The following is a 23,883-nucleotide window of genomic DNA, read 5'->3' as shown; positions in this document are numbered from 1 at the left end:
TCCCTGGGACCAGCCTAGTTCGGCCAGAGCCTCTGGACTGGCCCAGAACTGTATGATTTCTAGGCAACTTATTAAGCCAGGCTTATTTGCCTTTCAGTGTCTTTCCTCATGTCCGAGGTTGGTTCATGGCCTGCGAATGTCACTATCAGTCAAAGCTTAGCTAGATCACTCTGGGTCACCGTGGTGATTTTTTAAGCTGAGGATCCTGGTTATGTTTAGCCTGAACCTAGAGAGACACAAACCGGCCCCACAGTCTGCCTCTAAGACCAGCTCTGAGTCTGAGAGGCCTGAAATTCAAGAACCAGTCCCGTTTAGTTGTTTTGAGGTTCCCACAAACCCCAGGTGGGTGGGTCCTGTTCAGTTCCCTGAGTTCAAGTATTGGCTCTACCATTTATTAGCTGAATATCCTTGGACCAATTGTTGTTTTGGGGAACAAACGCAATCCATTAGAGTAGTGGGAAAGAAGGCAAGGTATATACCAAAAAACCATGGAGGCCTTTAATGGCAGCAAGAAGACTTCAGAAATGATCCTTCCTGGTCACTGGTACATGTTACTGAAGTGGGGAATAAGCTCATAAATGCTGTTTGGGGGCAGTTATTCTGTTTTTTTTGTGGATAGAATGGATTGGAGTTGGAGAAAACAAAAGGAGGATTGGTTAGGATATTAGTGCAGTTGTCCAGGATGTGATGAGGACATGGAAATGAAGGACTGTGCACTTGCAATTGGAATGGAGAAAACCTCTGAGACTTCATTACCTTCTAGACCTTCCTTCTCAGGCTCCTTTACCAGCTCCTCCTACATCATATTCACTGATGTATTCTCAGCACTTGGTGCAGGGCCTACCCATATCAGATGCTCAAGTATTTGTTGCATGAATGTTGCATTCCTATGACCTTTAAATGTTGGAACATCCCAGGGCTCAGAAATGGATCTCTTTGTCTAGTCTCACTCCTGTGATTATGTCTCTCAAATGGTTATTTCTCATTCTCCCAAAGATATCATCAACAGCTACCACTTGACATTCCACTTGGAGGTCTGAAAGGCGTCCCAAACTTAAACTGTCCAAAACTAAGCTTCTGCGCTTGGTGCCAAACTGACTCCTCATACAGTATTTCCAAACTCTGTAAATTGCTACTCTGGCCCAAACTTCTCTTTTGCTCTTGCCCCACATCCAATCCCTCATGTAGGCTCTGCTTTCAACATAACCAGAGAATCTGCTTATATCTCACCACCTCCCCTACTACCTCCCAGCCAAGCCACAGCCCATCTCTCACTTGGATGACTGCCAGAGCTTCATAGGAGGTCTCTGTGCTTCTACCTCCGCCCACTTTATGTCCATTCCTAACACAACAGCTAGGAAGAGCCTTTTAAAACATAAGTCAGATCACATCACTCTTTTGTCAAAACACATACACACACACACACACACACACACACACACACACACACACACACACACACGTGAAACTGTACAATGGCTTTATCTCGCTCAAAGAGCCAGGTCCTTACAAAGGCTTTGCAGGCTTTATCACAGGTGCACCAACCACCTCTTCCCTGACCTTGGCTCCTACTACTGTCCTCTCCCACACTCAGCAGCTACCCCACCAGCATCCTTGCTATTCCTTAAGCACATCAGTAGTACTTCCAACTAAGGGCCTTTGCTTCTTGTTCTACTGCAAAAGGTGTCCCCAAGATACCCACAGGGCTCCCCACCTCACTGCCTTCAGATCTTTACTCAAATACCACTTTCTCAGGGACTTCATCCCTGCCCTCCCTTACCTAAAATTGTAACACCCACACACTTCCTCATTGCTCTACCTTGCTTTCCTTTTCCCCTTAGAACTGTGATGTAGATTTTACGTATTTCTCTGGCTTATTGTCTCTCACCCCAAATTACTAGAATGTAAGCTACAGAAGGGCAATGATTTTGTCCATTGTGTTTATTGCTGAATTTCTAGTGCCTAGAATAGTGCTTGGTACATAGCAGGCATTTAATAAATATTTGTTGATAAAATGAAGGGAGAAAAGGCAGATTGCAAGAATGCGGGGATTTTGTTTCCTAATAGGAACAAAGGAAAAGGAAGTAAAAAGTGACTCCTGAGTGATGACGCTGGGTAACTAGAAGGTCGATAGTGACACTTACTATAGTGAAGAGGCAGGAGGAACAAGGATAGTGGCCCTTGAAGACCACGTGATCCTATTGAGATACGTGATCTTGACAAGACGAAGAGACAGCTCAAGCAAAATGTTTAAAACAGGTTGGGAGATCAAAGTAGACACGATGCAGAGATATAAATTGAGTCCTCAGGGGAGAGGTAGTGGTGATATTTCAAGTGATGGGCTCTGCTGGGATCTGTAATCAAGACGGGAGGAGCAGAGGATCAAGGACTGGAGGAGAGACTCTTCACTGCCCAGCAGAGTCACCTGAAGGAGTTTTAAACATCCCAATGCCTGGACTGCACCCCAAGCCAGTTAGATCAGAACTTCTGCGAGTGGCACACAGGTAATCAATAGGTTTTAAAGCTCCCCAGGTGACTCGCACTTGCAGCCAGGGTTGAGAATCACTGAGCTAGAGCCTTTGAGATGTATTTATCTTTAGGTGAGGATGAAGGAATCTGCAGCGGAAACAGAAAAATAACAGTCATAAGGGTGGGAAGGAAACCAGGGTCCTGACCAGTTCTCCTACTCAGATGTGCAGAAGAACCACCTGGAAATCCTGAGGACATGCAGATTCTAACTCAGACTGCAGGGATGGGGCTGAGCTGCCACAGCTCTCACGAGCTTCCCGCTAACGCCAAGTCTTCCGGTCCGGGGGCCACACGTTGAGTAGCAGGTGTCAGAAGCAGTGCTTCTCGAACTTCAGTGTGTGTGAGAGTCACCTGAGATATCATTGAAACAGCTGTCTGGACTGCACCTCACCACCAAGTCCTGATTCTGGGTGTCAGAGGTGGCACCCGAGAACCTGCATTCTGAACAAGCACCCAGGTGAGGCTCAGTGCTACTGCTCCCAGGAACACACCTGGAGTTCGGGGCACACTCCAGGGTAGACTGTTCCCAAGACCAAGGTAAGAAAGAAGAGGCACTCGATGCTGTCTACTAAATGGGTAAAAGATGCTGCAGGGACACCAGGGAGAATAAAAAGGTAGCAAATGTCAATGTGTTTTACAAGGTGAAGGTCATAAGAGAGGCAAAGCCCATAAAACCATAAAATGATTTCTGCTTTCCTTAGTTCTCTCTTTCCAAGCAATTATGCTTTTGTCTTAGCTTCTAAATTTTATCTTGGGAACAGTTACCTTAGCAAAGTGCTGTAGCTATTTTTGAAAAAGAAGCAAATCAATTATTTGCTTTTTTTTTTCCCAAGGCATATGCTAACCGAGGCCTTAGGAGGTCTTCTCTGTGATGTGCGTAAGCCATCTAGAGGCTATATTTATTAAAAACCCTTGGAGAACATTTCCGCTTCTTCCAACACTGAAATATAGTTGTGGTATTGCCACCGCTTGCTGACTTTCTGTCTCTTTAAAGCAGTTTCCAATCTCAGCACTATTGACATTCCTTGCTGTGGGGCTGTCCTGGGCATTGCAGGATGCTTAGCTGCATCTCTGGCCTCTACCCACTAGATTCCAGTAGCATTCCCCGCCCCAAGTGTGACAACTCAAACTTGCCTCCAGCCATTACCAAATGTCCCCTCAGGGTGGGGGTGGGGGACGTCGAATCAGCCCAGTTGAGAACTGTTGCTTTATTTTTTATTTTTTTTATTTAATTTTATTATGTTATGTCAGTCACCATACATCATTAGTTTTTGATGCGGTGATCCACGATTCATTGTTTTCGTATAACACCCAGTGCTCCACGCAGTACGTGCCCTCCCTAATACCCATCTCCAGGCTAACCCATCCCCCACCCCCTCCCCTCTAACACCCTCAGTTTGTTTCTCAGAGTCCAGAGTCTCTCATGGTTCTTCTCTCCCTCCGATTCCCCCCCCTTCATTTTTCCCTTCCTTCTCCTAATGTCCTCCCTGCTATTCCTTATGTTCCACAAATAAGTGAAACCATATGATAATTGACCTTCTCTGCTTGACTTATTTCACTTAGCATGATCTCCTCCAGTCCCATCCATGTTGATGTGAAAGTTGGGTATTCATCCTTTCTGATGGCTGAGTAATATTCCATTGTATATATGGACCACATCTTCTTTATCCATTCATCTGTTGAAGGGCATCTCGGCTCTTTCCACAGTTTGGCTATTGTGGACATTGCTGCTATAAACATTGGGGTGCATATGGCCCTTCTTTTCACTACATCTGTGTCTTTGGGGTGAATACCCAGGAGTGCAATTGCTGGGTCATAGGGTAGCTCTATTTTTAATTTTTTGAGGAACCTCCACAATTGTTTTCCAAAGTAGCTGTACCAACTTGCATTCCCACCAACAGTGTAAGAAGGTTCCCCTTTCTCCACAACCTCTCCAACATTTGTTGTTTCTTTCCTTGTCCACTTTTGCCATCTTAACTGGTCTAAGGTGGTATCTCAATGTGGTTTTAATTTGAATTTCCCTGATGGCTAATGATGAACATTTTTTCATGTGTCTGTTGGCCATTTGTATGTCTTCTTCAGAGAAGTGTCTGTTCATGTCTTCTGCCCATTTTTTGACTTGATTATATGTTTTTTGGGTGTTGAGTTTGAGAAGTTCTTTATAGATCTTGGGTACCAGCCCTTTATCTGTAGTGTCATTTGCAAGTATCTTCTCCCATTCTGTGGTTTGCCTCCTTGTTTTGTTGACTAAACAAGGAGAGAACTGTTGCTTTAAAAGCAATGCCTGGGGGTGCCTGGATGGCTCAGCCATTAAGCATCTGCCTTCGGCTCAGGTCATGATCCTGGGGTCCTGGGATCCAGCCCCACATCAGGCTCCCTGCTCCGCGGGAAGCCTGCTTCTCCCTCTCCCACTCCCCCTGCTTGTGTTCCCTCTCTCGTTGTGTCTCTATCTGTCAAATAAATAAATAAAATCTTAAAAAAAAAAAAAAGCAATGCCTGAAAACCTAGTTGCCCTTCTAAGAAATGTGACATGTAGTTTGGGTGTTGATGCCCGGGGTGATGAGATAGACAAATTCCAGAAACCAGTACTACACCAGCCTTTGGATTTGGGGGACAAGAGAAGTGACTAGTTTGACTTTCAGTAGTGGGAAATTTTATTGACCTGAGTGAGACACACCAAGAGCCTAATAGATAGTGCAGCACCTCAAGCTTGTCTCAGAGGTGATTGGTACAGAAACTACAAGAAACCCCTTTTCAAGCTCAGCATTAAACAGTCAACACTCACTCTCTGCCCAAAGTCAACCAAATGCCATAACCACCACATCATATGAGAGAGCGCACTCATCAGCTTGCTACTACAACTACCTTTTGTTCCAGGAGGTTGTTTTCTGTCTTTTAGTAAGTCCTTAGCATCTGGCGACTTAAACCAGGTGCACCAAAGGGACCAGGATTTTACTAGACATCTCAGTGCTTGTTTTTCTTCCTCATTAGTAAGTCATCTGACAGATAACCAGAGTGCCAGAGCCTGAAAGCCAGTGGTTTTCAAACTTTAGCCTGCATCAGAACTAGCCATAGAGCTTATTAAAATCACAGATCACTGGGCACAACCCCTGAGATTCTGATTTACTAGGGGTGGGGTGGGTCCTGAGAATTTGCATTTCTAACTAAATTCTCTAGTGATTGTTGATGCTGCTGGTCCAGGGAGCACACTTTGAGAACCATGACTATAAGCCAACTCGTAGTGCTCAACCTTGGCTGAGCATTAGCATCATCTGGGGAATATTTTAAACTATTGATGTCATGGCCCCACCCCTAACTGTTGACATCAGAATCTCTGGGTGTGGGATAAAGTCTTTAAAACATCAAAGCTTCTCAGATGATCCTAACATACAGCCAGTGTTGGCAGCCATTGAACTAGTGAAATGCATTCCGAAGCATTGGGCTTGGAGGATCTCATGTTTAATGGAGGACTATAATATGACTTAATCCCAGAAAGGTGTGACTGACCCCTTATGCTTCACTGAGGATGGAGTTCCAACCAAAACCATCCTAATGCTGTGGTCCAAGCAAGACCCAGGCCATAGGTATATATTCTCTACTTTGTGTCTCATCAGGGTGTAGATAGCATCGAATCTAGAGACTGTAAATCAGAGGCTGAGAGAAAGTAGTCCAGGCTGGAGGGAAGCAAACCAACACTTAAGGAGCTCACAGCTGCTAGAAGCCAGGAAAGGCATGTTGGCAAGTCAACCATCAGGACAGAGTTGGGGCTTCTGCTGAGACTGGACACCAGGAACACAGCAGGGATTCAAGCCACAGGCCAGAGCATCTATAGTTACCAGTTCAGAAGTAGAACACCAGTAGACCCAGAATAAAATATACTCTTTACAACAGAGACAAAGGTAGCCTTAATTTTTAGAAAGTGAATTGCCATGAAATCCACTGTGTCTGTTATCGGTCAACTCAGCTCGCAGATTTCCCATCTGTTGTTGTTCAGTGCCACAGTAGTTTGGTCCAGGGACACAGTACCTCATAAAGCAGTAGCATTCATGAATTTTCTCTGTAAAACCTTACCTTTTCCCTCATTATATCCTAATGAGATCTTTGTTCTTAGATTCTTTCCTCCCAGCTGTGACAAACCCTCATCCCTGCTCACCTTCTCCACCGTCACAGAAATTGATAAGATGGTGCCCTCTCCCCCTTTCCTGTTCTCCTGATGGCCTCGCCTGTGTCCACTTTTGGTCTCTGCCACATCCTAGAGGACAAAATAACAAGTACTCTAAACGAGCATTTTGCCAGCATCGCCACCTGTGTCCAAACTAGTATTGCTCTTATATTTCAACCTATTCTCTTTTTATGAAACAGTTCCTATTTTTACTCACCCACTGACTTCCTGTTCATTCAAGCACTGGTTTTTTTTTTTTTCTTTTTCCAAATGGCTTTAATAACAGCTTTACTGAGATAAAATTCACATACCATAAAATTCACCCTTTTAAGGTATACAGTTCAGTGGACCATCGATTGTACACCTATCACTAATTCTAGAACATTTCATCACTCCAAAAGAAACCCTACAGTTTTTCCCCATCCCCTTCTTCCTCTAGCTCCTGGCAATCACTGATCTACTTTCTTTCTGTATAGATTAGCCTATTCTGGGCATTTCATATAAATGGAATCATACCAAGGTGTGGCCTCTTGGGTCTAGCTTCTTTCATTCAGCATGATGTTTTCACAGTTTGTCCATGTTGTAGCACGTTCCCCTACTTCATTCTCTTTCTATGGCCAGACAATATTTCACTGTCTGGATATACCACGTGTTATTCATCCTTTCGTCAGTTGATGCACATTTGGATTGTTTTGACTGTTAAGCTTTTAAGAATAATATGAACCTTTGTGTACACATTTTTGTGAGGACATATGTTTTCAGTTTGCTTGGGTGTTTACCGAAGTATATACCCGTATATGGATTCGGTAGAATTGCTGAATCATATGATAATTTATGTTTAATATTTTGAGAAACCACCAAACTTTTCGAAAGCAGGTAACCCATTTTACAATCCCACCAACAATGTCTAAGGGTTCCAATTTATCCACATCCATATCAACATTTGTTATTGTCTCTTTTATTATAGCCATTCTGGTGGGTGTGACGTGGTATCTCATTAGGGTTTTGATTTGCATTTCCCTAATGATGAAGATGCTAAGCATCTTTTCATGTGCTTATTGGCCAGTTGGATGTCTTCCTCAGATAACTGTCTAGTCCCATCCTTTCCCAGTTTTTAATTGAGTTATGTTTTTATGAGTTGTAAATTTTCTTTATATATTCTGAATACAAGCGTCCTGTCAGATATAGGATTTGCTGGTAGTCTGTTAAATACGTTCTAAAAGCATTCTAAAGTCCAATTGATCTGTTTTTTTCTTCGTTGCTTGTGCTTGTGGTGTCTTATTTAAAAAAAAAAAAAAACATTTTCTACTCCAAGGTCACAAAGATTTACTCCTATGTTTTCTTCTGAGAGTTTTATAGTTTTCACTCTTCCCTTTAGGCATTTGATCCATTTTGAGTTAACTTCTGTGTACAGTGCGAGGTAGGCATCCAGCTTCATTCTTTTGCACATGGATATCCATCTATCACCCACTAGTTATGGAGCTCTTACTCTGTGCTGGGTGTTATTCTTAGATTCTGGGGAAATGGAGATTAAGTAGACCATAGCTGTTGCCCCCCCCCAAGAAAGCTTACCATCATAGTAGGTGAAATAACTTAGAACAATAGCATGGTGAAATTATGCCTGGCTCCTTGGGTGGATACAGCAAAAGGTAGCCGCTATAATAATAATAATAATAGTAATAGTAATAATAACTGTTATTGTTGTTATAAATGGCAAAGAGAGGTTTGTACAAAGAGCTATGGCGGGAAGGAGTGACTACGTTTTCCCTGTCTCAAGACTGGCTTCACTGGGAGCCACCCCTAACCCTTCTGAGGCCTAGGAAGCAGAAGGGTACCAGGAGATAGGTCTCTTAAAGGGCAGCTTTTTTGAGAGAAGATGGACCTCAGGTCTGTGTGTCATGAGCACAGCTGGTTTCTGAACAGAGGTTATGTGAACAGGATTATGTGATTTCTGATTCTGATTCCTATTTCAGTCTGTACCCAAGGAAGAACGACTTCCTTCATTTGTCTGTAGGTCTCTGTAGGCATTTGAGGTGATCAGAAAGGCTGATTGTGAATTGCAAAATATTTCTAATAGATTACAAAGTGTATTGCCTTGAATATTATATGTAATGAGGACTTTTTTTTTTAATCTCTATTTCCTGGCGGTCACAGAGTGGACGTCCTCAAATTGACCTTATGAAGTGTAGACCAATGGTTGATTTTCACATGGAAGTTATGGCACTCTGTGAAGCATCATAAAATCTTAATTTATTTAATCCCATTACATGAACTAATCTCTTAGTGGCAGAAGTATGGCTGTATTATATATATTCTAAGCTCAACACTACAAAACTTATCCAATTATAGAAAATAATTTTAATTACTCACTTCTCCAAGAGTTCCGTTATACTAGTCATTTGTTTTGTCATCTGTTAGCGCATGTTAGCAGGAAAGTGAGAACAGGTGCCATACGTTTAAGAACAATGTGTTGAGGAAAAACCCTTTAAATTGAGCACATTCTAACAATTAACATAATCTAATCTAAGCTACAAAATACAGTTGCAATTGTTTCAAAGAAGGATAATTTTAGAACCACTGATGTAGAGTTTAAATTTTAACTTAAACACATTGTATTTTATCAAAAAATAAAGGTTTTAGTGTCTCGTTTTAATATCATCTATTGTATCAACTATGGATTTTCGTTCAGTTTAGTTCAGTTTATCAGGCATTTATTTGGCTTCCTGTTAAGTGGAGAGTACCCTATCTTAGTGTATATCCTGAAGGAGCTTATGGCCTGAGGAAAAAACATGATGCAGTAGAGGACACACACATTGCTAGTTACGAGAAGCAGCAAATTGTGACAAATGCTCTGATGGAGTTATCAAGGGTTTCAAAACACAGGCAAGGAGAGATCGGTTCCAATTTAGAATGGGGCAAATCTGGTAGGACTTTCTTGAGGAGCTAGCCCCTGAGCTGGAACTTGAAGAGTGGAGATGGAGTGGGAGGGGACAGTGTGCACAAAGCGTTAGAAAGTACACATGGACAAAGTGGGGGAAGTGAAGGTAACACGGCGCACCCAGAGTATCAAATGAGTAGGGGATAGAGCAGGGCATTTTGCCGTCTTGATAATGCCAAACCAATGAGTCTCGATTTGATTCTGTGCATACTAGGGAAACTTGGAGGACTTTTGAGCAGGGCAGTGGCATGATCAGACCAGTTTGGAGACAGTTGAAAGACAGGTTGAAGGTGGAGAAGAAATTTGAGACCATTCTTGAGTAATACAAATCCCATCTTTCCAATTAAAATTCTGATAGGTAGCTATTTTATGATTTGAAGTATCTGATACAGAAGTTCACGTGTATAATTTTAATGGTTAATTATGCCTCCAGCAAACTGACTACTCCTTTTATCTGATATTTTTAGCAATGGCCAAGCTTATAAAGGGTAACACTGATAAAGTGTGAACTTATTTTTTTTTTTTTTGGCAAGAATAACTTCTAAGTCAGGACTCTAGATTTTCCCCTTAAGTGTCTCTCAGCCAAGGAAAAGAACCACCCAGATTTATGTTTTAGAAATAGGACCAGGAAATCTGTTTATCAGCAGATATAAACAAACCAAGGTGAAGCAGGATTGCAGCACTGTTAGGTAAGACCCAGTCCCTACTTTGGGACTGAATCCAGTTACCTGGGTTTGCAATCCAGCTGTGCCACCTCCAGGCTATGTAACTTTAGGCATGTTTCTTAACCAATCTGTGCCTCAGTCTTTTCATCTATAAAGTGGGGATAACAACAGTACTTGTCTCAAGAGTTGTTATGAGGATTGGATGCATCAATACACACAAAGTGCTCCAAACAGTGCCTGAATCATAATGAGAGTTCAGTACACATTAACTATTATTATTCAGATGTTGGACAATAAAAATTCACTGCCTGCCAGAGACCCATTATAGTCTACAAAGCACTTCAACACACCCGCTAGGTCATCTGAGCCCCACAATGACTGTATGGCTATTGGTTATCCTAGTTGCCATTACTGCTCACAAACCACCCCAAAACTTAGAAGCATAAAGCAACGGCCATTCTACTATGTTCACAGATTCTGTGAGTCTGGAATTTGGACGAGGTACAGCAGGACGCGCTTCTCTCTGCTTCACAGCCTCTGTGCCTGAAGCAGGAGAAGACTGGAGTGGCTGGGGAGGCTTCCAGTGGGTGGCGCTGGATCAGCTGAGATTGCAGACCCACTGCCAACACAGCTTCTCCACTCACCTGTCTGGCGCTGCGGTGGGATGGCTGGAAGGCCAGGCTCAGCTGCACCTGTCACCTGCGCACTCACACTTGCGTGTGCCCTCTCCACCATCGTGGTCTCAGACTTCTTAGAGCATTTCTCCAGCAGAAGCCACATGCCTTTTGTGACCTTGTCTCAGAAGTATCCTTGCAGATGCTTCCCTGTCCTCTGTTGGTTAAAGCAGTCACAGGCCCGCCCAGACTCAAGGGAAGGAGATAGAGACCACACCTTTCAATAGGAGGTGTATCAAGGAATTTGGGGCCATGTTTTAAAATCACCATACCGGTATTATTCCCTAATTCTGGATGAGAAAATAGAGACCCAGTAGAGGTTAAATGATTTGCTCAGGGTCAGTTTCACAGAGAGTAGCTGGGATAGTTACGGGGGATGTTTGGAGGAGGAAAAAAGACTTCTAACCTAATTCTTTTTTTTTTTAAAGATTTTATTTATTTATTTATTTATTTGAGAGAGAGAGAATGAGAGATAGAGAGCATGAGAGGGAAGAGGGTCAGAAGGAGAAGCAGACTCCCTGCTGAGCAGGGAGCCCAGTGCGGGACTCGATCCCGGGACTCCAGGATCATGACCCGAGCCGAAGGCAGTCGCTTAACCAACTGAGCCACCCAGGCGCCCTAACCTAATTCTTTTGATTCCAAATCCTCATTCTTTCGATTAGATTATTCAACCTCTTTCAGCTTAGATATACTTGCTAACATGTGAAAGTTAAAAGAAAGAAAAGTTAACTAGCTTTGTGTTTATTAGGTAACTTTCCTAGAAAAGAGACAGATATAAAAGTATAAGGTTTAGGGGCGCCTGGGTGGCTCAGTCGGTTAAGCCTCTGCCTTCAGCTCAGGTCCTGCGATGGAGTCCCATGTCGGGTTCCCTGCTCAACAGGGAGTCTGCTTCTCCCTCTCCCTCTGCCCCTCCTTCCTATCACTCGTGCCCTCTCTGTCTCTCAAATAAATAAATAAAATCTGTAAAAAAAAAAGTATGAGGTTTGCATTTGTAAGAGCTTGTACACAAACTTCCTATTTTAAGGAGGTCCTAAGATCAGTCCCAAGATGGGTCACAGCGCAACTTTGTATAATTTTCTCTTAAGGAAAGATTACTCAAAATATTCCAGATGCTTAACTGGGACTTCATTTGTTCTCTAGGAAAATCTCACCTGGCCATTGTCCAGCGGGTGAACAACGAGGGAGAAGGAGACCCCTTCTATGAGGTGATGGGCATTGTTACCCTGGAGGACATCATAGAGGAGATCATTAAGTCAGAGATCCTGGATGAAACTGACCTCTACAGTAAGTACATGGCTTTGGCTCTTGTCCAAGGTCATCCCATTTCTTCTGAGACTCTCAGAGCTGGCTTAGTTTGACATACTGTGTGAAAGGGTGACAGGACAAGCCCATGCGTTGCACTGCTGTGTCAGACCCCAAATTTTAGGTGCTGGCACGGCAAGATACCCTGGCTTGAGGCACCCTGAGTCACTGAGAACATGCCAGCTAAATGTTTACCAGGAGGGAACCTGTGGGAACTGAGCCAAGACTGAAAAGGAGACCTCCTGCTCCTGGCCTTTGGATGGAAAAGGAAGGAAAGGACACTAAGTGTGCCTCAGGTGGCCACTCTGCCCCTGTTTCCATCCCCCCCGCCCCGTTTTGTTTTTCTTTTGTTTGGTTTTGGTTTTGTCTCTTCATCCATCTAGACGCGGACCCCAGCGCTTGCTGGGGCTGCACTCACAGTCCACCCACATCACAACATCAGGGCACGGCGGGGACCATCATGAGATGGCCCACACACAGCCCAAGCCAAAACCTTAAATACCCCTTCTTGGACGCGGCTCTTCTCCCTTACGCTTCTCCAGCCCCACAGCCTGGTTTCTCATTCTCCCTCCCCACACCTCCCCTCCCACCCATGCCCCCCCTCAGGAACATTACGGACTCTACGCAGACAGTGACTGCTTTTGGTTACTGAGCTTTATCAAAGCTTTGCTGGCAGACATTACAAAGGCTTGCTTTGTCTGTGGGATGAGAGGGTTATCTAAATCTATGGGAGTCCCTAGGCCAGGAAGTGTTTCCTCCTCTGAATTTCACTTCATGAGACAGCAGTCCCTTTCCCCTACCTCAGCTAATTCATTCCATCCAGACCCCTGTCCTTAGCTTGCTAGAAGCAGCCATTCAGAAACCAGCTCCCAGTACAAAGAGCTTTGATGCTCTAAGGCAGTGAGTGGTGCAGAAAGACTGCTTCCCTTTAGACTTAGAAGAGATCAAACCCAAAAGGTGGGTCGGGCCCTGACAAAACACAGTAAGAGTGTCACGTATCTGGTACTGCCCTGACACCCTGGCCAGGCCCAACTTCTTCAAATAGGGGTTAACCTCCACCTCCCCCTTTCCCTTCTCCCTTCACCTCTGCCCACCGCTCTTGATTTGGAATTCCCAGGTATCTCAGTAGATCTGTTGGGGAAGGCATTCACCCTGGTGTTGGGGGCTGATAGTAGTGATGATAGTCTAAATGAGTATGCTCCTCCAGCATTTAACAACCTTAATGCTCCAAATAGTCCCTATTAAAATAATAGTAATGAAGAGGGAGATGAGGAATGATTCTCCAAGGATGAAATGTTAAGTGGCATTCTGATGGAGGAGGGAGAGGGGATATTTAGGCAAACGTCCTATAAAGCAGAAGGTTGCTCACCAGTGAGAACAAAATAATTGATCCAATACGTATATTTGCTGCTCTCTTGCTGAGCAATCCTCTCTCTGGAGGACGGGGTTAGCGCTTTCCTGCCCTTATAAATACACTGCTGGCATGATTCCTTAAGAGCTGTGAGAAGGCCAAGGAGCCAGGAATACTGTGTTTCTTCTCACTTGACCCTGACCCACAGGACAGCTGGGTCTGCATCTTGCCACTGTTGCTACCCGAGCAAAAGGAGTATTAAAGCAGCAACCCAGAGTCCAAGATAGGCCCACAAGACCGCAGCGCGGTAGAAGGACACTTTCTGTCTTCTAGGAGGAAACCCAAACAGTGGGGCTGAAGTGAACTCCAAAAGGAGAAGGAGAATACCAGGGAACCAGATTCTAGGGCCCTGGTTCCTTGTCCCTGGGCTTCATTCCCTTTAACGCCCACTGCGTCCGCTCAGCCTGCACTGAAAGTTCCCCCCAGCCCTGTTTGTCTCCAGGCCAAGTCTAGAGAAAACCCAAATCCCTTTCCCTGCAGCCCTTAGCACTGTGAAATAGGCAAGACATTTCAAAATTGTACTCAAAACTAAGGGAAAGCAAAAGACACCTGACCAAAGAAAACATTCCCTCTACCCGTGAGAATTTTTTTTTTTTAAACAAGCTTAAAAAAAGAAGGGAGAAAAAAATTAAATTGGAAAAAGCAGATTTTCTCCCTCAGTAGCACGGATTCCCCTCGTTTTGCCTGAGGGCTCCGCGTAGAGAGCCCAACCTTGTAAGTTAGAGGGCTGTTCCCATTCCTTCTCCTTTCTTCTTCCCTTGATTTTTTTTCCCAATCCCCGCCCTGGGGAGAGGCTAGGGTTGAAGCTGGAGAATTGTGAGTGGAAAGAGGAGGTGACCACCTACGTCCCTTGGGTGACATGCTATGGATACTGCCCAGGGCGTGGTTTAAATCCGCAGGAAGAGACCTGGTAAGCCCAACTCTGGGGACAGGAAAAGGGCAAGAGGCGGAAACCCTCTGGGCTCTGCCAAACCCCTTGATGCTGAAAAAGCTAGTCCCTCATGTACGAATGCCATTTTGTAAGCACTTCACAGGTAGGTTCTGCTCGGAGTCTCCTAATAACTGCATGGGATGAGTAGAAGCATCATCGCTACTGATGAACCTCGTTGTGTAGATGAAAACAAGCACACGCTGTGTCCAGAGAGGTTGCACAGCTGGTCAGGAGGGGAGCGAGCACTGGAACCCCGGCTTCGGGGAGGGGGGTTGCCAGGCCTGTCTTTCCCGTCTTCCAACCCACACCACCTAAGAGTAAATAATCCTGTGACCTGGCAGCATCTCCCACCTTCTTGTCCCTTAGTAGCATCCTTCTGCTCCCCGGGGAAAGAGAAGTTGTGAGGTCATCTACAGTTGACACGTTGCAGAAATTCATGGGATCCCAAGGGATCTCTCTGTCCCATGTGACTGTGGGAAAACTGATTCTGAGATGGCCGCCGTCTGTCCCCTGTGACCCTGCAGCCGACAACCGGAAAAAGCAGAGGGTCCCACACCGGGAGAGGAAGCGGCACGACTTCTCCCTGTTCAAGCTTTCCGACTCGGAGATGAGGGTGAAGATCTCCCCACAGCTTCTGCTGGCCACACACCGCTTCATGGCCACAGGTATGGCCCAGCCCCCCGCTTCCCGCCCGCGTCTCCTCCCCAGGCAAGAAAGCAGAATCTGGAAGGGGAAACCCACACCAATCACGTCAGTACCTCGCAACCTAATTCCAGAGCGCAGCGGAGACGGAGAACCACTGTTCCAGGGGGAGGGGCTGCCGTAGGTTGGGCCGTAGGAGGCCACGTACTGTCCCTGTTCGGCCCCAGGCCTGATCTAGGGCGGAAGTGAGTACAACTCAGCTCTGCTTTTCTCTCTTCCACTCAAGAAAAGAGCTAAAGAAATCACTGCTGCTCCTTTCCCTTCCTCCCCTTGCTTCCTGGCAGGAGCCTGAGGCCGAGTGCCCCCGAGGATTTGCTGAGGAGGGAAAGGCCCTGTCCTACTGGGCAATGAGGCCTGGGTTACTGGGCAACAGGTCCCTCCCAGGACCAGATAGGCTTGTGAGCTACAAGTTCTTAAAATACAGAAGTCAGTTGTGAATCTTGGAGTCTTCAGAAAAAAAAGAAAAAAATGAGGATCCAAATACAAACTTCTCCTTCTTATAAAGAAGGTAGTATTTGTCTTTGAACTTTCTAGTCTTCTCTCACCCAGGCCTAATTAAGGTTCCTACTTAGAAGGATCACACCCATGACTAAGTTCAATTGTCAGTCCAACATCTATTTATTGAGTATGTTATGAGTGCTAGTACCATTCCAGGTGCTAAGAAGTAGAAAATTTTAAATTGGAGCTTCTTGAAAGTAGTTTTCAACATGTTTCCTGGGCCTGATTACAGACTTCTTTTAACTACTGCCTGCCTGTCACAGCAAACCAGCTGTATCTGTTCATAACATAACATATAATAATATAATACCTGTTAATAGGAAAATGTGATGCAACAAGGCTTCACATTTTTGGGAATGTATCACTTACGTAATTAACTCTGTATTAACTTGGAATTTCATTTCATTCAGCAGATACATGTCATACCAATAAGTCAGATTAAATTCTCTGTGTTTCATTTGATTATAGCATTTAAGGCCTTTGTTCTTTACATGGCTTGCTTACCCATGCTCTTTCTTTTCTTCTTAAACCACTTAATTGAGGTAAGATTGACATACAAAAAGCAACACATATTTAACGTGTACGACTTGAGGACTTTGGAGCTAAGTATTCGCCTGTGAAACTTAACCACAGTCTCTGCTATAAGCATATCCATCACCTCCAAGAGTTTCCTCCCACCCTCTTTACTTATTACTATTTTTTCTATGTTAACATAAGATCTACCGTCTTAGCAAAATTTTAAGTATACAATAAATACAGTATTGCTAATTACAGGCACTAAGCTATGCAGGAGATCGCTAGGATTTATTCATCCTGCCTAACTGAAACTTTGCACCCTTTGACCAATACCTCGCCCATGTCCCCCTCCCACTAGCCCTGGCTAACCTCTTTGCTTCTATGAGTTGGACTAATCTATTACTTTTAAAAGATTTTTTGAGAGAAAGAGAGAGCATGCACAAGGGTGGGGGAGGGCAGAAGGAGAGGGAGATAGAATCTTAAGTAGGCTCCAGGCCCAGCGGTGGAGCCCAGCGAAGAGTTCAGTCTCACCACCCTGAGATCATGACCGGAGCCAAAATCAAGAGTTGGATGCCCACCGACTGAGCCATCCAGGAACCCCCAGTTTGACTATTTTAGATTCATCATGTAAGTGGTATCATACATATTTGTCCTTATGTGTCTGGCTTATTTCATTTAGCATAATGTCCTCTGGGTTCATCGGTGTTGTTGCAAGTGGCAAAACTGCCTTCTTTTTTAAGTCCACACTCAAATTTAAATAATATCAAGAAGAAAATTAATAGCAAAACCGACACTTCCAAAATGGTGACCTGTTTTCTCCAGGGTGCCAGCACAGGGACACGTATCCCCAGAGAGCATGGGGAGAAGCTGAGATGCCCACTTGGGTGGGAGGCCCCCTCCCCCCCACCTGAGAGACTCACAAGAGCCCTGCCGGCTTGTTGCCCTGGAGCATGAATGGAGGTGGCTCTAGACACAAGCCCTGGTTTGCCCATCCTGACTCCTCCAGCTGCTTATTCTTCCTGCCTCCCTATCTCCCCTAGAGGTGGAGCCCTTTAAATCTCTGTACCTTTCGGAGAAGATCCTGCTCCGGCTCCTGAAACATCCCAATGTGATCCAGGAGCTGAAGTTTGACGAGAAGAATAAGAAAGCCCCAGAACACTACCTCTACCAGCGCAACCGCCCCGTGGACTACTTTGTGCTGCTCCTGCAGGTGAGTGGCGGAGTTAGAGACCCTCCCAGGGCAGGATGAGAGCATCTCCAGGCTGGATGGAGAGGAAGGGCTGTGCCTTCTCAGTGCCAGGTTCAAAGCCTCAGCCTGCTACCTCAGGGCAAGGCCAGTTGGGGTGGGCGTTTGTCCATGACCCGCAGAAGGGGCCAGGTGTGACTGGCCGGTGTCCCAAGAGTGGTGGGAACTTGATGGCAGTTAGTCTGACCAGTCAGCAGTGTTTATGGTGGGGTGGGGTGGGGACTTCTCCAGCAGAGGGGTTCTGGGACTACACTTCCTAAACTGTCGTCCTGAAGAATCCCAAACACCCCGTTGTCTGCTTAGACGTCTCCAGGAATGCAACGGTCCTACTACCTCCCAGCATGTCTGTCGTGCTGACATCTCACCATGTCTGAGTCCCAGCCACTCCTTGCTCTGGAGGTGCAAGGAACACATCCACTCTCTCTGCCACATTTCAGCCTTTGCCGCCTCTTGAAACTTCTCCTCCTTAAGAGGACCAGGGAGGGAACAAATGACGGAATAAAAGAGGCACAGCGTCTTCCCGGTGCTCACATAAGTACCATCGCCTTCTGCCCTGGGTGCTTGGATAGGCCTGTCATAAATACATGTCCCGTTGTGGTTCCAGCTTGTGACGCCGCTGGCTCCCTGGCCCGGCTCCAACGTTGGCCCTGTCACTATTACCCATCTCTTCGCAACAGAATCTTCCAGACCTTAAATACAGGGATTGCCTTAAAAATCTTAATTAAGCTCAGTTACCTTAGAAGTGGCCTCTCTTTGCTTACAGTCCACCTACAGCCTGTCTGCTCTGACCCTGTGATGGGCCTCACACCCATCCTTCCACGTAGCCTCAAAAAGTGACCTCCCTTCTCCAAAAATGGAGTCCCACTCTTCACGGCTGAAAATCAACAAGAGTCCCGTTACATTGTGTATATAACATAATGAACCCATATAACCTACTATCGTATGCTTCATGTAAACGTAACCATTTTCAAATAAAAGTTGGAGGGAGTGAAAGGTAGTAGCAAGAGTGTAGGTTCAGAAATGGGAAAGATCTGGCTTTAAAATGCCAGTATTGCTGCTTCCTAACTAACCTTGGCCAAATTATTTAACCTCTCTGAGCCTCAAATTGATTTATCTATAAACTGGGGATAAATAAAATAAAATAATAAATAAAAACTGGGCCTCATAGGGTGGGGGGACGGAGTGAGAATCTGTGCAGGGCACATAACGCAGCACCAGCCCACAGATACACGCTACAGGCTAGCCATTAGCTACCATTATTCCTGGCGATGAATTAAACAAGCTCTGCACAGGATCTGATTTTCTCTCAACCAGACTCAGAGACGGTCTAATCTCAGACTAAACCAATGCAGCAGTTTACGGGGCCCAGGGCTAGCTGGGGCCGGGACATTCATCATGGGAGGGCCATCAGAACATGCGAAGAGAGTTGGTTATTCAGGACGGGATGCTCCTTTATGAATTAAGCCATTAATGTGTTGCCACGGGCTACTGAAGTCGGAGGTGCTATTTTTGAAATGGATCCAGATAGACTTCACATTTCCCTGTGATAGGAACTTAAGTCCACCTGTCATCATCCAGACAGAAGTGCTTAGGGTTGTAGTCAATAATAGAACTGGAAGTACTCATACACGCCCTCAGTATACTTCCTTCTTTCCCCAGGGTAAAGTAGAAGTGGAGGTTGGGAAGGAAGGCCTTCGCTTCGAGAATGGAGCCTTCACCTACTATGGTGTCCCAGCCGTCATGACTACTGCTTGCTCAGGTACCCGAGCCCCCAAGCCAGAGCTTCTTGGGGGAAGCAATGGGATGTTGTGGAAGAGAACATCTGGGTTCAAGTCCTGACTCCTTTTAGGGTCTCTCTGTACGAGCCATTTGACTTGCTAGACTTTAGTTTCCTCCTCCGTAAAATGGGTCTAAGAGTCCTTTCTTATTCAGAGAGTTTGTTTGTGGAAGTACATGGTAGACTGCAACATTATCAAGTGTCAGGAGTGGATAGTGGTATTTTTCTGTATGAAAGGACAAGCTTATTTTGCTTTTTACACTTCCATTTGATTGCCTGGTTTTTGCGGGGTTAATTGGTGCTGGGGCTGGGGTGGAGGAGGGGGCATTCCCATAAGAAGGGGTGTGTTCTGAACTGCGTCCTTCTGTCCTTAGATAACGATGTGCGGAAGGTTGGAAGTCTGGCTGGATCCTCGGTCTTTTGTATGTATCTCTCAAACCCCTCCCCCATCCGCCCCCATCGTGGTCCTGCCTCAGCCCACTCTGGGGACCTGGACTGAACACTTTGAGCCTGGCCTGGGGCTAACCCAAATGTTGGCAGCCTCTTTGTAATGCTCTGCCAGGAATACTGCCTCCTGCCAGGTACCCACCGACCACAGGTGCTTCGTTGCTGTGTTTGGAATGTTTTCTGCTGCTTCTCTGCTCATGTGCAAGTGACGAATGACAGGGAGGGAAGTTGTGAGGGGAGGGGCCCCATTTATTGTCACCTGCCGGAGAATGCAGGTGGGTGATTGGGGTGCTCTGGTGGAGGTTCAGCCTTTCCTTCTCTGCTAGGATATAACTCGCGCACTGGCCTTCATTTTACCTGACATGGGTCTGTCATTACTGTGTCAGTAGGAAATGCCCACAAGGTCTTAGGATGTAAGTTCCAGCCTGGCGCGGTATGTGGCTCACCTGCTTCTCTTTCCTCATCACCACATCTTAGCTGGTGGAGAGCTGGCTGCCAGATGGCTGTGCATGCTCATGCCGGGGGCTGCCACAGGGCTCATGGCTGGTTTGTTCTGCCCCGTCCGTGCTCTACCTTCTCACTGTTTCCTGTGTGGAGTTATTGTACTTGTGTTTAGAAGGCATGGCGTTTATGGGGATATAAGCGTGATCCAGAAAGAATTATTTCTCTAGATTTCTTTTTGATTCACGGGTCTGAATTTTGCATTGCTTTCAGCTGTTAGTGTCTACAGTGGGGGCTATTTTCATGACAAATGGGGTGTTTCCTCTCAACATAAAAAAGATTTTATGGAGTACTTTCTATTGGGATTTATCAGAGGATCCCAAAGCTTGATATCACAATCCCTGGCACAGGAAAGGTAGATACCATTTTAACACAGAGAAACTAAAGAATTGACTTGCTCCAGATTACCCAGTAAGTGATGACTACCCGGATGCATTCCCGTGTCCTGGCTAGTTCACACAGCACAAGGAAATGCAGATTTGAGACCCATCATGTTCCAGAATGCAATTTCCATGTGGAAATAGTGGAACAATTTACAGTGTAATTCATACCCTAGCTGAGCAGAAGGCTGAAATGAAGTTGAAGTACCTCCCCATACCCAAGGCGTGGCCCAACGTGAGCTGAAGATCTATAAAAGTAAAGCCTTGGTACATTATTATGCTTGTATAAGCCAACGAATCTCAGACAAGGTTGGTGAAGGAAGCATCATCATCTTAGAACAAGAACTCTGGATGGGTGAGGGATGGGCTGCAGGACCACGGAAGTCTTGGTTCTCTAAAGGAGATTTCCATCCATCACATTAGGGATTGCTCAGGGTGGAGTAATTCCTAAGATTCGGAATGTTACCTAGACAAGGGACCCTGTTCTGGCTCTTTCAGAAGACCGAAAGATGGGAGAACAAAGAGCTACATGAGGCTCCTCAGCCCACCTAATATGGATAACCTTTTTTCTTTAAAAAGAAAATTATTTAGAAAGTTGTGGGAAGCTGTTACCTGGTTTCCTCCATTCCTTCCTACCTGTCTCTAGTTCTCTCTATCCATTTCTCCTTCCATTTTATCAGTGAGACAGGAGTAAACTTACAACACTGATCTCTCCTTCAAAACTGGTGAAGAAGGAGCATTAGACTCTTTCCCTCCCCTCACTTCTGAGCATCTTTATAAATCTTCAGAAGGAGAAAGAAATCGAATTGGCCAGTAGGGGTGTGGAGACATTTTCCATCGTCCCCGCAAGCACTCCCCACCTAGCGGAGTACAGTGTAAAACATCCACCAAGGCCACCACACCCCACAGTTGTGCCAGGTGCACCCCCAGCCCAGGGTCCAGCCACCCAGCATTGCTCACGGGCAAAGAACCTCAGCATGCAGTCAAAGGAGAGCATAAGGCAGTGAATTCTTGTAGGGTCTCGGTCTAGCAAACTACCCCTGTCCTTGAAGCCAGCCTGTAGCTTTATTAGCCTTTGAGGGAGATAAATGGGGTGAGGTTCGCCAGAACACTGGCCTGGGGAATCTAGCCTCAAGGTCGAAGTTGAGGTTATCAGTAAGACCTTAGTTTTCCTGTGCAGGGTAAAGGGAACACAGCCAGCACCGTCTCCTTTCTCTAGGATCTGATTGCCAGGGACCCCAGGAGGATCACGGTGAGCCTGGGAACTCTGAAGGAACCAGGCTTGAGCTCAAGGTAGAAGGAACGGATGCCCACAGGGCAATGCAGGCAGGGAGGGGCTTGTCTCCTACCTGTTTGGTGGGGTGTACATTTTGTTGGTGGCCCAGGAAGCTCTAGGATGCTTCTTGAGACTGTGGGGTTTCTTATCCCAGTACGTCTCACATTAGGAACCCATTCCAATATTCTTTGACATCTGGTGTCAGACCAAATGATTATCAGTCAGGTGGGTATAAAGCTCCCCGCTCCCCTGCGTGTGTGGGTAATGTCCGTACCCTCACCTGGTGTGGCAGATAAGACCACAGAAGCTGCCGATTTCGGTGTGCTGTCACCTGCAGACTGACTTCCTTTAGTCCCCAAGGAAAGGCTCTCCGATCAATTTGGTAAGAGAGAGGAAGGCAGATTCCCAGACAGAAACGCCCCCTTGATCCAGCAATGCACAGTTCATGCCCAGCACCATGACCACGGAGGAGCCCCTCGGAGGCAGAGGCAGGCTTCCTCCCGCTGCCCCTGGCAGGATCACGCACTCTGCTTTTAGCCACCGCACAGGGGAGCAGGGCCCTGTGGCGGTTGGGGAGCCCCGGGGGGCGAGGCAGGGCGGGACTCCCAGCATATTTGCGGGCTCTGAGAGAATGCTGTAGACACACGTCATCCCCCCCCACCTCCTCCCAGGGACCCTGCCTGCTCTCGTCAGCGGCAGGTCGAATCCCCTCTAAGATTACTGCGCATCTTTTCAGAAGACTTTCAGCCAAGACTGTTTTATGTTCCTGTTTCTGGAGAGTAACTTTGTGAGAGGATTTGCAATTTCCCTGTTTTCAGAGGCAAGATTCCCTTTTGCAGAGAAATGTGATGCCGTGAAGACTCAAGAACAGACTGACTCACACACTTTGCTCTTTGTCTTTCTCCTTTTCTGTTTATCTTCTCTTTGGCAACTCACAAATCCTTGGCCCTTGACTCTTTAGTGCCCGTCTCTGTGTCTCGTACCTTCGCCTTCAGCAGAGGGGACTCTCTGGCAGGCTCCCCAGGTAAACGTGCGTGGGTGTGTCGGGTCTCCATAGATTCAGTGTGCAAGAGGCCTTTGGTCTCTGTCACCGTCCTGCAAGAGAACTAGTCTCTCCCACAGGCACTGCCAGGACTGAGGCATAGCACATCACACAGATAACACTCACTGGCACATACAGCCCGGGCATTGCCGAGTCAGTGGTGTCACTTGTGAATTTAGCTCCCGGGGATGTCTCTGTGTATGTACGGGGAAAAATGATGGGGTGAGTTCTTGCTCATCATTTGTCTCACTGCAGAATGGAGAGATGAGGAGTGCAGCAGGAGAGGAATAGAAAGAAACAACAGAGTACCATCCCTTACTGCTATTTTCCCTCCACCGTTCGTTCTGTGTGGCCTCTGCCTTTAGCTGACCATTAACCCATTCTCATCTTCCCCGTAATGTTACTCTCTGGTGACCACATTCTCTCTGGCCTTACTCATACAAAGAATATGTGTAAAAATTTCAAAACGACTTTTCATTAGGTTTAACCTCTGTTGTTAATTAAATAAAAGTTGCTGGGTTTCTTTTTAACTGGGTCAGGCAGCTCCTCATAGAACTACACAGTAACCCGAGGGTTGAGAAGAACGTAATAAATCTGAATAATCAATGAAGTGTTTGTATTGTTTTCATGTCTAGAGGCTGCTCTCTTAGGCTCATGAAACAAGTAGTGACCAAACCAAGAATTTATCTGTTAAATTGCCCTGAAGTTAAAATGTGAAAACACAGTCCAATTCCCTGCACCCCCCACATCTGTCTCCCTAACCCGGTGCCACAGTAGGGTTCTGAGGCCCCACCATAACCTCAGCCAGCAAGAATCCAGCTACATTTTGCTATCTGTACAGTCGACCCTCAACTTTCAAAAACGCTATGTCCTGAGACCTCAAACC

At 45.9% G+C, this 23,883-nt stretch overlaps 1 protein-coding gene across 3 annotated transcripts in view; it reads left to right on the top strand.

Moving 5' to 3' along the window:
• CNNM1 (cyclin and CBS domain divalent metal cation transport mediator 1) overlaps nt 1–23,883 on the top strand; it is a 58,889-nt gene that overhangs the window by 12,651 nt on the left and 22,355 nt on the right. For 2 of the 3 annotated variants that reach the window (XM_088020168.1, XM_088020169.1), the window contains exons 2-7: nt 12,109–12,252; nt 15,137–15,277; nt 17,369–17,538; nt 19,234–19,333; nt 19,726–19,773; nt 22,917–22,979. In XM_088020168.1, coding sequence (XP_087876294.1) covers nt 12,109–12,252; nt 15,137–15,277; nt 17,369–17,538; nt 19,234–19,333; nt 19,726–19,773; nt 22,917–22,979 — 666 coding nt within the window. The remainder of the gene's footprint in view (nt 1–12,108; nt 12,253–15,136; nt 15,278–17,368; nt 17,539–19,233; nt 19,334–19,725; nt 19,774–22,916; nt 22,980–23,883) is intronic. The other variant, XM_028098748.2, reaches the window with a different exon arrangement.

This window comes from Eumetopias jubatus, unplaced genomic scaffold, assembly GCF_037043125.1.
Source record: "Eumetopias jubatus isolate StellerSeaLion01/CBP00866 unplaced genomic scaffold, mEumJub1_p1.0 scaffold_17, whole genome shotgun sequence".
NCBI lineage: Eukaryota > Metazoa > Chordata > Mammalia > Carnivora > Otariidae > Eumetopias > Eumetopias jubatus.
The sequence above is the reverse complement of the archived record's forward strand: the minus strand, read 5'-3'. Positions and strand labels throughout refer to the sequence as shown.